General features: G+C 38.9%; 1 protein-coding gene across 1 annotated transcript in view; it reads right to left on the bottom strand.

Moving 5' to 3' along the window:
- Window positions 1-17,320, bottom strand: part of LOC121869273 (leukocyte receptor cluster member 8 homolog) — a 61,882-nt gene that overhangs the window by 12,659 nt on the left and 31,903 nt on the right. Inside the window, exons 7-8 of the mRNA XM_042370520.1 lie at window positions 908-1,162; window positions 7-277 (exon numbers count right to left, since the gene is read on the bottom strand). Of these exons, the coding sequence (XP_042226454.1) occupies window positions 7-277; window positions 908-1,162 (526 nt within the window). The remainder of the gene's footprint in view (window positions 1-6; window positions 278-907; window positions 1,163-17,320) is intronic.

Genomic DNA, 17,320 nt, shown 5'->3' with positions numbered 1-17,320 from the left:
ACTTACCGCAGTCAATCGAAGATATGGTTTTTCCATAGCTGTGGAAGTTCCTACAATATGCATTGAGGTCCAATCAATATCATCTCCATCAACAGTAAATGTATTGCTAATAGTTTTTGTAATATTCAGTTGTTTCTTTTTCCTCTGAGGCCCTGGGCTCGGACCCCCAACACCACCAGCATTGAAACGAGCTGCTCTCTTCTGCAGCCGCTCAGAAGTGCTGAACTCTGGATCAAGACTCATGCGGCCATGTTTGGAGTAGAAGTGGGATTCTGTCCTGAATTACATGTTCATTTATTAGTTGGTACATGGTAGTAATAACAACTTTTGAATATTTTGTTCATAATTTTTGCTTTAGGATACTTATGACAAGTGATACAAGCACCACAAAAAGTTATCCTCTGTCCCTTCATAATGTCCTTAAAATTATAATCAAGCATTAAAGATCATTGCAAATGTAACACACTACAGTTTTCATCAGTTATCATGGTAGTGAAGTGGAGTGACAAGAAAATAAGACAGTAAACTACCTTGCCCTGCCTTGCATACTTCAAAGTTAAAGCAAATTGACTGAGATTTTGTACAGTACTAATACCAATGACATAAGGGAGATCAGGAAAAAGGTAAGAGAGAGGAATACTATGGTTCTCATTTGTCATCCCACTTACATATATAATTTAATTATACATGATACAATCTCGGTTTTACCACTGACATACTCCTAAACCAAACAACTACATTATACTGTATTAGAATGACCCATCTCTTACACAACACATGCTAACTTTCCAAACATCATCAATGTTCCCCTTCAATTTGAAACCATCAATTTTTTATTTTCTTCTTTTGACAATATAATCACCAAGTCAAAGGATGTTTTAAAATTACATAATTACAATTTACTTACTTATTATTTTTCCCCTTAACCTTCTTGCCTTTTCCTCGATTACCAGTATTCATTGGGCTTCGTCCCCTCTTCGAGTTCAATCGGATGAAACCCTTATTTTCATCTTCAGAATCTGTGGATGAATGGCGACGTTTACCATCTCGTCTTCCTTTCCTAAACATGGGGGATCGTGATCTTGACCTTGAATGTGTTCTTGATCGGGAGTGAGATCTCGATCGTGAACGAGACCTTGACCGTGATTTTGAACGATGCGATCTGTTTGAAAAACAATTATACTTTAAAAATATTACAAGTAATGTATACACAGTACATGTTTGAGTAAGAATACAGGGGTAAAGATTGACTGACTGTCCTGAGCAGGATGGCTGAATAAAGACTGATTTCAATACCCTGGTCCAAAAGGTATACTGTACGTATGAACTATCATAAAAGGTACTAAGTAATAAAACTGGTGCTACTCACTAATTCATGCTAGTGAAGATTGACCATTATGGCAAAGTGCTAAAACTAATATGTAAATAAAAACAGGTAATTTAATAAAAAACTTAAAGGTGGACACTAATTGTCTTAAGTTACATGAATTTCATACAAGAAAAATCATGTGTGCTTACTTAGTAACATGGCTTTGTTCTCTATGTATGGAGTTCATTGGGTTGTAAGTCCATTGGCTTAGCTGACTAATCATGCACTTTTGGAAACAAACACCAAACTTGGCACACATATACACATGAACATTCTGAGCATTTCTAGGTATGGAACCACCTTAACAGTGCTCTCTGGGGGGTTGGTGTTACCCCCTGGTGGTGGTGACCAGAAGTGCAATACAGAATGTTACTTCACTGAAATGGTCATATCCTTTCTAATAAACATTTAGCTACCCATTCTGATTTCAGATCTGGATTCCCAGAAACTTTCTTCAAGTATAAAGATCAGCTGTTGAGGAGCACCCGGCAACACTTTCCCACTCCATCTCTAATCACCCACACCTTTCTGCTTTCTCGCTCCATATTTTAAAATGTTATGTTATGTAAAGTAGAAGGGATACAACAGTGCTCATGTATACTTACACTCAATTTTGTGGGTATATATCAATTGTTCAATAGCATCTGGTAGAGCTGCAGGAGCATTATTACCAAAGAAACTGAAAGACACACCACTTCCTCGTCCTTTACCATAATCTTCTTCCTCATCACCACTAATAATAATGGTTGCCCCTTGTGTAACAAGGATGCCCGGCCCAAGGGCCAACTAGGTGTGAATTTGTTTAAGGTGTACAAGCTGTCGCCAACACAACAACCACACCCTAAGTTAACGAGTTGCATGACCCAGTGTCAAGGAATAGTCCGAGAAGACTGGACAACACGCCAACTGCCATGGCTAACCATTGCCCTGAAACACGATCCGCAAATCCATTAACATCCAGGTTCCCAATTACTGCTGGGTAGACAGAGGCAAATGGCATAAAGAAACTTGCCCAAAGTTTCACCCTGCCCGGGGATCGAACACAGGTCCGCTCGCTTGCGAGGCCAATTTGCTGACCATTACACCACAGGTCGCACTATTACCTCTATTATCACCACCTAAATCATAATTTCAGTGATGCAGAGATGGCTAAGTGTCAACCAGGGCTGAGAAGTACCATATCCACTATCTCCTGCCTTCCTCCCACCCACCCACCTACACATTGCATCTCACACTCATTAATCAAACAATATTGTTTGTTATTCATTAATTGGTAAAGATACATTACTATAATATTCTGTGTATATAAATACAGGGCTGCCTCACTTATCGCAAAGGTTATGGGCATGAAACTTGTTACGAATATCGAAACTGCAAATAGCGGAGCAATTTCTCCCATAAGAAATAATGTAAATAGGGGGGATACGGGCACTGCGGTGGTCACGGCCATCAGATATTAACACTTGTTTTACTCAATACATATAGAACATAAAATAAATAAAGAAACAAGGGCATACTATCATATAAACATCAATAACAAACACTTTACATGTAAATAATAAATAATAATAAGCGGTTTATTAGTAGAGTTGCAGCCGGTGGCTGAAAATATACAAACTTACATATACAGTGATCCCTCGGTTAACGAGCGCCTCGGTTAATGAATTACCTTCCATAAGATTCTTAACTTCGGTTAACGAGCATTCCCTCGATTAACGAATTCCTTACGAGCACCCCTCAACATGTTTTCGCTTGCACACTAGCTGTCATATTAGTCCGCTAATACAGTAATCGGTTCTAGGGCTTAAATTCCTTACTATTTTAGTAAATATCAAGAAGTTTGTACAGTATATCTCGGCCTATAAGGCGTCGGGGTGCATAAGACGCCCCCCCCCCAAATTTCCATTTAAAAAGTAGCTTTTGAGCTATTCGCTGTATAAGACCAGTCCCCCAAATGTAACACTTACCCACTGACTAAGTAGTCCTCTACCAACCATCCTTGGTTTTTTAAAATAAGGCCAATTCACTTCAAGTGATGTCATCAAATGTTACCCGCTGGTGTAGTGTAAACACTAGTGACGTCACTGAAGCGTCTGCTATTTACCGGTAACTGGAACTAATGTCGGTGTCGAGTAAAATTTTTCCATTTACTTGAAATGGATTTACCGATTTATTTGTTTATTTATTTATTTATAATATACTGTAACATATTAAACACACTGCAAGTATTTTCTTTAATTTATACGCTTGCTTCGCACGAGACGATCGGTGGTGGGAGTGTTACCTCGTCTCGGTGGTGGGACTGTGTTCCCACTGTTTATACAACAGCTACCACTGTATTCTAATTGTGGTGTTTCATTAGGATTTGAGTGAAAAAGGTTATATATATATATATATATATATATATATATATATATATATATATATATATATATATATATATATATATATATATATATATATATATATATATATATATATATATATATATATATATATATATATATATATATATATATATATATATATATATATATATATATATATATATATATATATATATATATATATATATATATATATATATATATATATATATATATATATATATATATATATATATATATATATATATATATATATATATATATATATATATATATATATATATATATATATATATATATATGTATATATATATATATATATATATATATATATATATATATGTATATATATATATATACATATATTACCCTTCTTGGTTTTCATAACGTTTTATATATACGGTGCCTGCAGAGCTGAACTTTCATAACGGATTTTTCCACATGTGTGAGTGTCGGCTCGAGTATTTTAGATTTGCCCCACCCGCCACCCTGCCTGACTGCCTGTTTTAGCTCATAAAATTCATACAAATTACCCGGCCAGAATATAATTTACATTGCTGGAATTCTTATAATTTGGTGATCATTTTGAATATAAACATCATATATTTTGCATTAGACATACAAATTTTAGATAAAAAATTTTCTCAGAGTAACTATGTTATCTTTTGTGCAAAATATATGACATTTATATTCAAAATATTCCTGGTCTTACAAGGAATCCAGCAATGTCAATTATATTATCCTAACTTTAGTTTGAGGTATTATTTATTAAAATTTAGTGGTTATCCCACACATCTCCTTGGGACGGTTGGTGGGGGGTGGGGGGGAGGGAGGGACCGACCGACCATCTGTTACCCCGTGAAGAATTATTTTTTTTTTTATTAACTGAAGATATTTGTTTTAGCTCATAAAATTCATACAAATTACCCGGTCTGAATATAATTTACATTGCTGGAATTCTTATAATTTGATGATCATTTTGAATATAAACATCATATATTTTGCAATAGACATACAAATTTTAGATAAAAAATTTTCTCAAATTAACTATGTTATCTTTTGTGCAAAATATATGACATTTATATTCAAAATATTCCTGGTCTTACAAGGAATCCAGCAATGTCAATTATATTATCCTAACTTTAATCTGAGGTATTATTTAATACTAAATGTTAAAAACCCTGGAAGGGAGGATTGGTGGGGGGTGGGGGGGAGGGTTGGGACTGACCGCGCGGTTGGAAGAGGGGGGGAGGCAAGGTGGGGTACTTTGATTGACAGATAGTGTTGTGAAGATTATTTTTTTTTTTATTAACTGAAGATATTTGTTTTAGCTCATAAAATTCATACAAATTACCCGGTCAGAATATAATTTACATTGCTGGAATTCTTATAATTTGGTGATCATTTTGAATATAAACATCATATATTTTTCATTAAACATACAAATTTTAGATAAAAAATTTTCTCTAGGTAACTATGTTATCTTTTGTGCAAAATATATGACATTTATATTCAAAATATTCCTGGTCTTACAAGGAATCCAGCAATGTCAATTGTATTATCCTAACTTTAGTTTGAGGTATTATTTATTAAAATTTAGTGGTTTTCCCCCAAAAATTTCTCTGAGAGGGAAGAGCCGGCAGTGTAGTGTGAGAGGGGGAGGGAGTTGAGTCCATTATTTGAATGGACATTAACTTGGCGACTGTATTTCTCTATTTCTCTTAAGTATTAATTGTGTGCATGTACCATCATAAAATTAAGATGTTATTTTTACTACAACATAGGTATGTGCCTTCAAAAAGTGGAGTTTGGGGGTCGGGCCGGTTTCTATTGGAATTAATCCCATATGTTCTGTTGTTGTTTATAGCGCGTTCATATGGACCCTCTGGGTTCAATTGAGTCGCGTTAAGTGGGGTACAACTGTGTATATATATATATATATATATATATATATATATATATATATATATATATATATATATATATATATATATATATATATATATATATATATATATATATATATATATATATATATATATATATATATATATATATATATATGTATAATATATATATATATGTATAATATATATATATATGTATAATATACAGACAGACCCCGACTTACGACTGTCGGGACTTACGACCGCCTCAGATTTTTTATTAAAAAAATTTTCTTCAAATGACACGCATTTTCTATACCGAAACGTTTCCAGTTAATGTAGTCTCCATGTATAATTAGAAAATTATGGGGGCCCCATGTGCATTCAGCTGACTACATTAAAGGTAAGTGCTCAGTCACACTGTAACCATTCCTTATTATTTATTACTTTCACTGTACTGTATCCATTCCTCATTATTCATTACTTTTACTGTACTGTATTTCATTGTAGATTATTATTTAAAAAAAAAAAAAAAAATAGCCTCTTATCTCCTCTCCATCTGTTACCCTCTGTTCTGAGAGAGAAGGTCTTGGAAATAACTTTTGTTTGTTTATTTTCATTGTTTGTCTAATTTATCATGTTGTATCAAAGTAATATTACTTAAAGTTTTAGGCAGCTACCAAACAGGGAGATTCTACTGCCTGGGAAGATATTGGAAGCATAATGTACAGTATTGTCTAATGGTAGACCCTACTTCCATATGGCATCACGAAAATTGTGACCAAGTCTTAGGTTGCTGATTTATCTTTCTGCCTCATTTACACACAATTGCAGAGTTTCAATTGTTTCTCTTCCTTTGACAACACAACATACATACAATATAATGTTTCTCACCCTCAATCTTTTTTCCATTTATTTATGGTTGGTTATTTAAAATAATGCCAATTCACTTCAAGTATTGGCATCAAATTATACCGGCTGGTGTACACTAGTGACTCACTTAAGCGGCAGTTATTTAATTGGAACTAATGTTGGTGTGAGTAAAATATTTCCATTTACTTGAAATAGATTTGCCGATTTATTTGTTTATTTATTTATTTATAATATACTGTAATACATTAAACACAGTGCAAATATTTTCTTTAATTTATATACTTGTTTCGCAAAAAAGGGAGGCTACCATTATAACTGGTAGGTGATCATTAAGAACCAAACTCCGAATCCATGACGTGACTTCTGTTAATCATTCTCATCCTAAATTTACCACTGTAGGTAGTTTCAAGAATTAACGCACTCATTTATTGAATATTCTTTGTAAAAAAAATAAATTTTAAATTAATTATTTATAGGAGATAAGTATTATGATCAGTAAATATACAGATATGCATTACTGACCACCTCCGAACACAAGGACGGCTAAAAATAGCCACAGGCGGTCACAGTCAAGGTCACTTTCCCTTTCTTGTCACTGGCAAATGGGGGTGATGATAGCAGCTGTGTTTATTACCGGGGTATATTGTTCTTTTACGTTATGTTAGACTGGTTTATAATACATTTTTATTATTTTAATATACCGGTAATCTTCATTTTAATCCAGCTTCCCAAATGTAAGTTTCATTATAAAATAATTAATGGTAGGACTTTGTGAGTGGTTTACAATGTTTCCATCACCACTCTTGACACGCTAAACCGCAATATTTAAGAGGTAAGAATTTTTTCTCTGGTGCTTAAGACGACCCCCTAACTTTGGGCCGATTTTTTTTTTCAAATTCCATCTTGTAGGCTGAGATATACGGTATTCAATACTTTTAAAAGTCTTATATTAAATTTTTTAATCATTTTAACAATTATTTAACATAATTTAAGTACAGTAGTACCCCGATTTACGCGGTCAATTGAACCCACAGGGTACAGCGTTAAGTGAAATCAGCATAAATGGAACAACAGAACATATGGGATTAATTCCAATAGAGACTGGCCCGACCCCCAAACTCCACTTTTTGATGACACACAACTATGTTGTAGTAAAAATATTATCTTAACTTTATGATGGTATGCACACACAATTAATAATTAAGAGAAATATCAATAATATTAGGTTTTTTAACACTTACATTAGTAGAAAAGATGGCTGGGCACACGGGGATGGGGGGTTGGTTCCGAGGCAGAGGGCAGATTATTGGCCCTCACCTGTATCACTTGTATCAATTGTATCACTATCCACCACAGAGGCTTGCAGGGCCTCTTTGTCAAACCCTTCAAAGTCCATATAAGTCCATATCCTCACTATAATTATCACTATCACTGACTTGGGTCGGCTGTGGTGGGTGGCGGGTGAAGAACTCGGTAATGTTTTGATGACTGGGCAACCTTGTGCGCATCCTGCCCGCGCCGCTTCCCGCGTATATGAGTAGATGAACTGCGTAAAGTGAAAGTTCGGTTCTGGCGAGGCACCGCATATATGAGAAATCGCGTAAAATGAAACCGCATAAAGCGGGGTAATACTGTACAGTGACCCCTCGTTTAACGAACGTCTCGGTTAACGAAATTTCGGTTAACGAACTGCCCTCCATAAGGATCTTCAATTCGGTTAACGAATTTCTTACGAACCGACCTCAACATGTTTTCGCTTGCACTGACCGGGCAATCAGCTTTAGTATCAGCCCGCCAATACATTAATCGGTTCTAGGGCTTAAATTCCTTACTATTTTAGTAAATATCAAGAAGTTTATACTATTCAATAATTTTAAAAGTTTAATATTCAATTTTTTAGTCATTTTAACAATTATTGAACATAATTGAAGGTAAAGTGACTAGTTTAATGCGAGGCATCCAGCCTCTTAACACAGCAAACAGGCGTTAGTCTCTCTCTGTTTTCACTGGAGGTAACATCTTGCTTGAGACTCTCTTCAACTAAACGCTTTTTTTCTGTGCTTCCAAGCAAATTATTGGTCATTTTGAAATTTATTTTACATATTGACAATATATAATGCAGTGCAGTGTTGATTTAAAGAAAATAATCTTGAAATACACCAAGAGAACTAAAATTTTATGGGTGAAATGGTGCCATGAGGTGACTTCTCTTCCACCCCAATGCCTTCTCTTCTCCCTTCTCCTCCTCCACCTCCCACTTCAAATGCACATCATCATCATCATCATCATCATCATCATCATCATCATCATCATCATCATCATCATCATCCAGGAGCCTTCTACATACACACCTCAAAGTAAGTGAACTTTTCTACCATTTTTGTTGAATTTAGGCAATTTTCGGTGAGCTGGAACCAATTACCCAAAAACCCATTGAAACAATGGTTTCGGTTAACGAACGACCTTCTGGAAAGGATTGAGTTCGTTAACCGAGGGGTCACTGTACAGGGAAACTAGTTTTTAGCGCGCCAAACAGCCTGTCAACACACCATACAGGCGTCAGTCTCTGTCTTTTCAGTGGAGGTAATATTTTGCTTCAGACTCTCTTCAACATACAGTGGGGTATGCTATAACGAATGGATTCTACTACGAATATTCCTATAACAAACGGTTTTACCTATAAAATTGAGAATGCTATAACGAACGAAACTCCTACGATTTTTTTTCTTTTTTACTAATTTTGTTTTTTTTTATTACAAGTAATTCAGGGGTTTAGATGCATATTTATGCACTTTTTTAAAATTTTTACAATTTTATATATTTTCAGTGTTAAGTGGTTGTATTTGGGGGCCTGGAACGGATTAATCCTATACCCCACTGTAAATGTTTTTTTTCTGTTTCCAGTCAAATTATTGGTCATTTTGAAATTTATTAAACATATTGACAATATATAATGCAGTGCAGTGTTGATTTAAAGAAAATAATCTTGAATTACACCAAGTGAACTAAAATTTTATGGGTGAAATGGCACCATGGGGGTGACTTCTCTTCCACCCCAATGCCTTCTCTTCTCCCTTCTCCTCCACCCCCATTCTAATTCCCATCTTCATCATCATCAACATCCAGGAGCCTTCTACATACACACCTCAAAGTAAGTGTACTTTACTACCTTTTTTGTTGAGCTTAGGCAATCTTCAGTGAGCTGGAACCAATTACCCAAAAACGCATTGAAACAATGGTTTCCGTTAACGAGCAACCTTTTAGAACGAATTGTGCTCGTTAACCGAGGGACCACTGTACGTTCAATACATTTACAGGGCTGTACAGTACATAACTCAGGAGCTGTTTATTATTTTAACAATAGATGGGATGGTGCTCTTCTTATATCTATCAGTGGGGGCTCTTATGGGCTGAATTTTGTTGTAGTGGCGACTGCACGAGGTGGGCAGGGGACTGCAGGTGACAGTAGGTGGCGATGACGAGGATGGTGCAGTAGTCCACTGCCAAACCCTGCTAGTGCGTGGTGGTGGAGGTCACTGAGGGATAGCATTTCCAGGGTGGAGAGAGCGTTGGTGTAGCCGGAGTAGTCTGCGCTGAGCATGATTCTGTAGGCCCTCTTCTGTACCTTCTTTAGCTGACGTTGTTGGGTAGAGTTGAGAGAAGACGACCAGGCTGGTGACACATACGTTAATTTGGGGAGAATAAATGCGTTGTAGATAGTCCTCAGCTCTGGTGTGGATGCCCTAAGTGACCTGAGTCGTCGTAGCATGTAGAGTAAGTACGAGGCTGCCTTGATTGTGTTGTTTACATGGAGTTTGGCAGACTGCACTAACTGGAGAGGATGGGCACCCACTGTAACTGCAGGAACTTGCACTGGAGTGGTGGCAGTGTTTATGTGCATGACTATGGTTTTGGTGTGATTGATGGTGACCTTGTTCTCCGTAGTCCATGCCTGTAGCCTGTCCAGGGTGCCTCGCAACGATGAGTAGTCAGGTGAGGTGCTGTCCACTGTAATCCCCACACTGCAGTCATCCACGTACTTCCACCTGTGAGGAGTGTCCGATAGAGCGTCGTTGATCAGGATTAGGAAGCACAGTGGTCCCATCTTGGTCCCCTGGGGAACACCACAGGTGAGGTGTTGGAATGTGGAGACAGAACCCTGTTTGAGTGTGTGTGTGTTTGAATGTTTTTGTGCGTAGGTGTGTGAAGTAAGTTTTAAACGTAGAATGTTAATTTACCTCTGAGGTGCTGTGTTGCTTGCTTGCTGAAGTTGGCATTAGGGGAGAGGGTTAAGGTTGACTGGGGAGAGAGGAGGCTGGGGTCGTCAGCCACCTCACTCTCATCATCACTGCCAGGGTCATCAGCCACTTCACTCTCATTATCGCTGTCAATTTGCACTGAAAGCTGTTGTTCGCCACTGCCTTCTGTTGAATCATGCGTTGCGATAAAGGTGCTTTAAGGCACTGGGTCTGGTCGTCAATCCACGTGCTCTACATCCGCTCCATACTCTCCATCTCAGCATCACAGAACCCTGTCACCTCCGTAGCTGTCAGTGGTGTTGCAGACCCAGCCATCTCCTTGATCTTGTTGGCGCTTTTAACTATAGAATGCACCGTAGAGGGAGCCAAGCCGTGCACGTGCCCAATCACTGACGTTCCTTCTCCTCGTTCATGTCTTTTTACGATATCCAATTTCACGTCCAACATAACTACCACACGTGACCTCTTAGCAACATTGCTGTAAGTTTTAGTAGCTGGTCGCTTAGGCATTGCGAGATCACACAAAACACACACCAGCACGTGTGAGACTGAGGCGAGAGGGAGCGTATGGCGGAGGAATACGTACACACGCTGTCCTACGCTACGGCTGAGGTGCACAGTTCAAAATTTTTGCTCATAAGAATATGCAAATAAACGGGGCAACCATTGCGAATAGTGGAAATGGGTAACAATAAATTGATTGCAGATAAACGAAGACCGAGGCTATGAATAACGGGGTTTGCCTATACAGTACCTGTACCCTTTACATACAATTCAGTACAGTGTATATCTCAAAGGTAAAAAATAACATGAAAAAGTCATCTCTATACAGTACATGCACTGGTGAATAGCACTCTAATATACAAAATCATATCTGGGGTATTAATGTACAGTAAACCCCCGCTTTAAGCGGTTTCACTTTATGCGTTACCCTGCCGAACACGGAATGCTCAATTTACGCGGTGTGTGTACCCTTTTACGCGGAGAGCGGCTGGCGGTCCTCTCACGCCGCGCCATTTTTGGATCCAAACCTCCCATCATCTCCCGCCATGTTGGGTAAGCGGCGCGAGTAGGTTGAGCAGTGTATGTCTTAGTTGCGTTATCGGTGACGTCATATGACGTATCTGACTGTGATTGGGCCAAGCATCCTTACCTCCCTCCCCCGCTAGCTGTGATTGGTTTAATGTACTATGACGTGCCCCACCGCGGGAGCGTTCACGCCCCTTGACCTACCCGCATCAGTTACACCCCTCCCGGCTACACTGTGTATATCGGTATCCATTGTTCCATAAGAATGGCTTCCACCGGACCACCACCACAAAGAAACCTTGCATTACCTGGACCCAGCTGCCCTAAGCCAAAGAAGATACGACGTTCCTTAAGCTAAGAAATTAAATAAAAGATCATCCAAGAGTTGGAGAAAGGAACAAGACAGGTTGATCTCGTGCGCCAGCATGGTGTTAACGAGTCTACGATCAGGACAATTAAGAAGGATGCAGCCAAGATAAAGGAGCACATGAACGTCACAAAGTCTACAGGTGCTTCTATGATCAAGTATTGCCACAACCAGGTGCTTCTCAAGACGGAGAAATTACTTGTGAGCTACTTGATTCGTCAGGCGCGACGGAACATGGCGGTGGACACACGCTCAGTTAAGGAGTACGCACGTGAACTGTATGCAGTGTCACGTAAGATGGGAATTGCAGAGCCCAAACCCTTTAATGCTTCCTCTGGGTGGTTGCAGAGATTTAAGAAGAGGAACAAGATCACCAACATTAACACTGGTGGTGAAGAAGCTAGTGCTGGCCGTGTTGCGGCTAGGGAATTTCCTCCGTTTTTACGTGAGATTATGGAGGAAGGACAGTACACCGACGACCAGGTGTTTAACATGGACGAATCTGGTCTTTTTTGGAAAAAGCTACCTTCCAAGACCTTCGTTGTGAAGAATGCCAGCAAGTGTCGGGGCCGGAAGTTGCAGAAGGAGCGCATCACCGTCCTGTCTACCACCAATGCCTCCGGTACCTGTAAGGTCAAGTTATCGGTGATCCACACAGCATGCAAGCCGCACGCCTACAAGAGCATGGACATGACCAAGCTAAATGTCCACTGGCTGACCGCAGGTAAGGCGTGGATGTTCTATACTCTCTCCCACTCCTGGTTTGATGACCGTTTCGTTCCTGACGTGAAAAAATTCTGTGAGCAACACAATGTTCCATTCAAGATTTTGTTGCTGCTTTACAACGCACCAGGACACTCGCCTCTACTGTTAGATCGTCACCCCAACGTAAAAGTGGTCTTCCTTCCTACCAACACTATGTCATTAATACAGCCCATGGACCAAGAATTGATCTGTAATGTGAAAGCTGCATTCTCTGCCAAGAAATTTAAGCTCCTGAACGACTACACCAACACCAAGGATGAGTTGCGTAACCTGGGTGACACCGATAGCAAGAGCGAAGACGACGAGAAACAACAGTTGGTAGAGCAAGAAGTACTTGTGAAACAATTTTGGAGAACATTCAACGTCAAGAAAGCTGTGGACTTCTTGGTGGAGGCATGGGATCAGCTGTCTGTAGCAACTGTTTGTCATGCATGGAGACATGTGTTGCAAGGTATTCCAGGTGGGAGGCAGAATAAATCTGTGACTGGTGAGGTTCAGACTGTTGCAGTAGCAGTGGACCTTACCAGAGAAGCTGCGCAGAGTGTTACAGCTGCAGGCTTCCCCGAGACCACCAACGACGACATCCTGGAGGTGATAAGGGATCCTGATGTGACTACTGACGAGATGCTAGATGATGATGACGTCAGTGAAGAGGCAGGTGGTGCGTCATCCCAAGAAGAACGCAAGTTATTCCATAGTAATGTAAGGGGTGCCATCGAGTGTGTTGAGAAACTCAAACTCCTCCTTTCCGACAACCCTGACGATAACCGGTATGAAGTCTTCACTACCCAGCTGTTGCAGACTATGGAGCCTTACATCAAGGTGTATCACGACAACATCAACACCAGCCGTCAGCAAAGCATAACCGAGTTCTCGCCCGCAACCCACCACAGCCAGCCCAAGCCAGTGATAGTGACAGAGACAGTGATGATGACTTTGAGGGATTTGTCACGAGGCAATAGTAAGTGTGGATGACAGTGATGAAGACTCACCTGAGGGCCAGTAGCCTGCCCTCTGCCTCGGAACCAGCCTCCATTCCCGTACGCCGACCCATCTCTTCTACTAACGTAAGTGTTAACCCTAACCTTGTTTTTTCTAACCTAACCTACAGTATATTATTCTCTTATTGATTGTTCCCTTCTATATTATGTGTGTGTAAATACCATCATAAAGTTAAGATGTTATTTTTACTAAAACGTACGTATTGTGTCGGGAAAAAGTGGAGTTTCGGGGTCGGCCCGGTCTCTATTTCAATTAATCCCATATGTTATGTTGTTCACTTTACGCGTTTCTCACTTTACGCGGGCCGCCGTGGGTTCAATTGACCGCGTAAAGCAAGGTTTCACTGTACAGGTTATTACTTATGGTACGCACTTATAATGTGCAATAACAAAAATTAATAAAATCACTAAATTTGGGGCAAGCATAAAATCACTAAAGCAATGCAATACCGCTACCCGTGCAATTCCCCATAAGGTATAACTATGTTCACATTTCAAACAATTGTGTAACCGATAACTGCGAATGCGAGACCCACGTAAGATAAGAGCTGGATTATTACTACCCTTAAGCTACAGTCATTGTATGAAGCCAAAGTTAGGGAGGGAGGGAGGGAGTCCAAAAAACGAATTCCGGTGTACATATCGAGGTTTTACTGAACTATCATACCTTGAGGCTGGTTTACACTCCCGCCATTTGTTACGACCGGCAGTCCGGCATTTCCATACCACATATGTTTATGTTGCTCTGTACTGTGTTGATGCCGATTATCTGTGTAAATACTTGTAAACAAACATCTTTTGTTGAAAATATCCATAAACTTGTTTAATATCCTTGGTGAAAGCAAAAGTGTTCCACCTGACAGTAATCTTTAAAAGAACCAGAGGGCGTTAACATCTAAACAATCGAAAGTAATGCTGGATTTTTCTGCTCTGGGTCTACTTATAGTTCCTGTGTAAACAAAAATATTTCTTTAAATGTACATAAAATACAAAAATAATACAATAATAAATCAATATAATTCTGAGCTGAGCTAATGAAGCAAAGGGTGAGGTGGTGAGGTGATATACCAAGACACTTACACAGCACACACATTAACAGCACTACTAAACCATTGTCTTAGGTGAGGTGACAGGCCAAGACACACAGCACACACATTAACAGCACTACTAAACCATTGTCTTAGGTGAGGTGACAGGCCAAGACACACAGCACACACATTAACAGCACTACTAAACCATTGTCTTAGGTGAGGTGACAGGCCAAGACACTTACACAGCGCACACATTAACAGCACTACTAAACCATTGTCTTAGGTGAGGTGACAAGCCAAGACACACAGCCACATTAACAGCACTACTAAACCATTGTCTTAGGTGAGGTGACAGGCCAAGACACAGCACACACATTAACAGCACTACTAAACCATTGTCTTAGGTGAGGTGACAGGCCAAGACACACAGCACACACATTAACAGCACTACTAAACCATTGTCTTAGGTGAGGTGACAGGCCAAGACACACAGCACACACATTAACAGCACTACTAAACCATTGTCTTAGGTGAGGTGACAGGCCAAGACACACAGCACACACATTAACAGCACTACTAAACCATTGTCTTAGGTGAGGTGACAGGCCAAGACACTTACACAGCGCACACATTAACAGCACTACTAAACCATTGTCTTAGGTGAGGTGACAGGCCAAGACACACAGCACACACATTAACAGCACTACTAAACCATTGTCTTAGGTGAGGTGACAGGCCAAGACACTTACACAGCACACACATTAACAGCACTACTAAACCATTGTCTTATAATATTTTACCTAATAATTCCTATTTTAAAATAATTGATACATGATGGCTCGATTTGGCTACTTTTGCACTTAGACAACTGATCAGTGAATAAACCAGGGTATATGGAGACACATTATATACTAGTGATGTCACAGAGGTTCGCCACTGCAGAGCAACCACATTAATTATCACAACACACAATAACCCACTCGGTTGTCAAACAATCACAAAAGAGGGTTGAGCTGAGAAATCCATTGGACAGTGGGGCCCTCCAACCACTGTGTTGCCTTTATGTACAGTCTCATTCAAGATTCTTCGAACTCTGCTGGAGACAGCTGGCAACTCAAGGCCATTTGTTTACTATAGTTAGTATAATATAATACGAAACAACAAAGCCCTACCATTAAACTAAGCAACGGGGAACTAAGTATCCAATCGCCCATCACCCATCACTTTTACATTTATTCATAAATTTTACTACGTACTATAGTAAACAAACGGCATTGAGTTGCCAGCTGTCTCCAGCAGCATTCAAAGAATCTTGAATGAGACTACAATATGCTACAATAACAGATACAATTAACAATGTTTTTAAATCTTTACAGTGATAAACCTTGAATAACTTGCTTAATTACAGGTGACTATTTACGACCTATGTCACACACGGTGTAAAAAAGTAGTACAGTTGTACCCCACTTAACGCGGTCAATAGAACCCAGAGGGTCCCGTGTTAAGTGAAATCCGCGTTAAGTGAACAATAGAACATATGGGATTAATTCCAATAGAAACCAGCCCGACCCCCAAACTCCACTTTTTGAAGACGCATAACTATGTTGTAGTAAAAATAACATCTTAATTTTATGATGGTACATGCACACAATTAATACTTAAGAGAAATAGAGAAATACAGTCGCCAAGTTAATGTCCATTCAAATAATGGACACGACTCCCTCCCCCTCTCACACTACACTGCCGGCTCTTCCCTCTGAGAAATTTTGGGGGGAAAACCAGGTATAGTAATAAATAATTCATCAAACTAAAGTTAGGATAATATAATTGACATTGCTGGATTCCTTGTAAGACCAGGAATATTTTGAATACAAATGTCATATATTTTTCACAAAAGATAACATATTTACTCAGAATAAACTTTACATCTAAAATTTGTATGTCTAATGCAAAATCTATGATGTTTATATTCAAAATGATCACCAAATTGTAAGAATTCCAGCAATGTAAATTATATTCTGGCCGGATAATTTGTATGAATTTTATGAGCTGAAACAAATATCTTCAGTTAATAAAAAAAAAAAAAATATTCTTCACGACACTATCTGTCAATCAAAGTACCCCACCTTGCCTCCCCCCCTCTTCCAACCGCGCGGTCAGTCCCAACCCTCCCCCCCACCCCCCACCACTCCTCCCTTCAAGAGTTTTTAACATTTAGTATTAAATAATACCTCAGATTAAAGTTAGGATAATATAATTGACATTGCTGGATTCCTTGTAAGACCAGGAATATTTTGAATATAAATGTCATATATTTTTCACAAAAGAAACATATTTACTCAGAATAAACTTC

Source organism: Homarus americanus, unplaced genomic scaffold (assembly GCF_018991925.1).
Source record: "Homarus americanus isolate GMGI-L3 unplaced genomic scaffold, GMGI_Hamer_2.0 scaffold36734, whole genome shotgun sequence".
In the NCBI taxonomy this organism is placed as follows: Eukaryota; Metazoa; Arthropoda; class Malacostraca; order Decapoda; family Nephropidae; genus Homarus; species Homarus americanus.
This window is presented reverse-complemented; position numbering and strand designations above follow the sequence as displayed.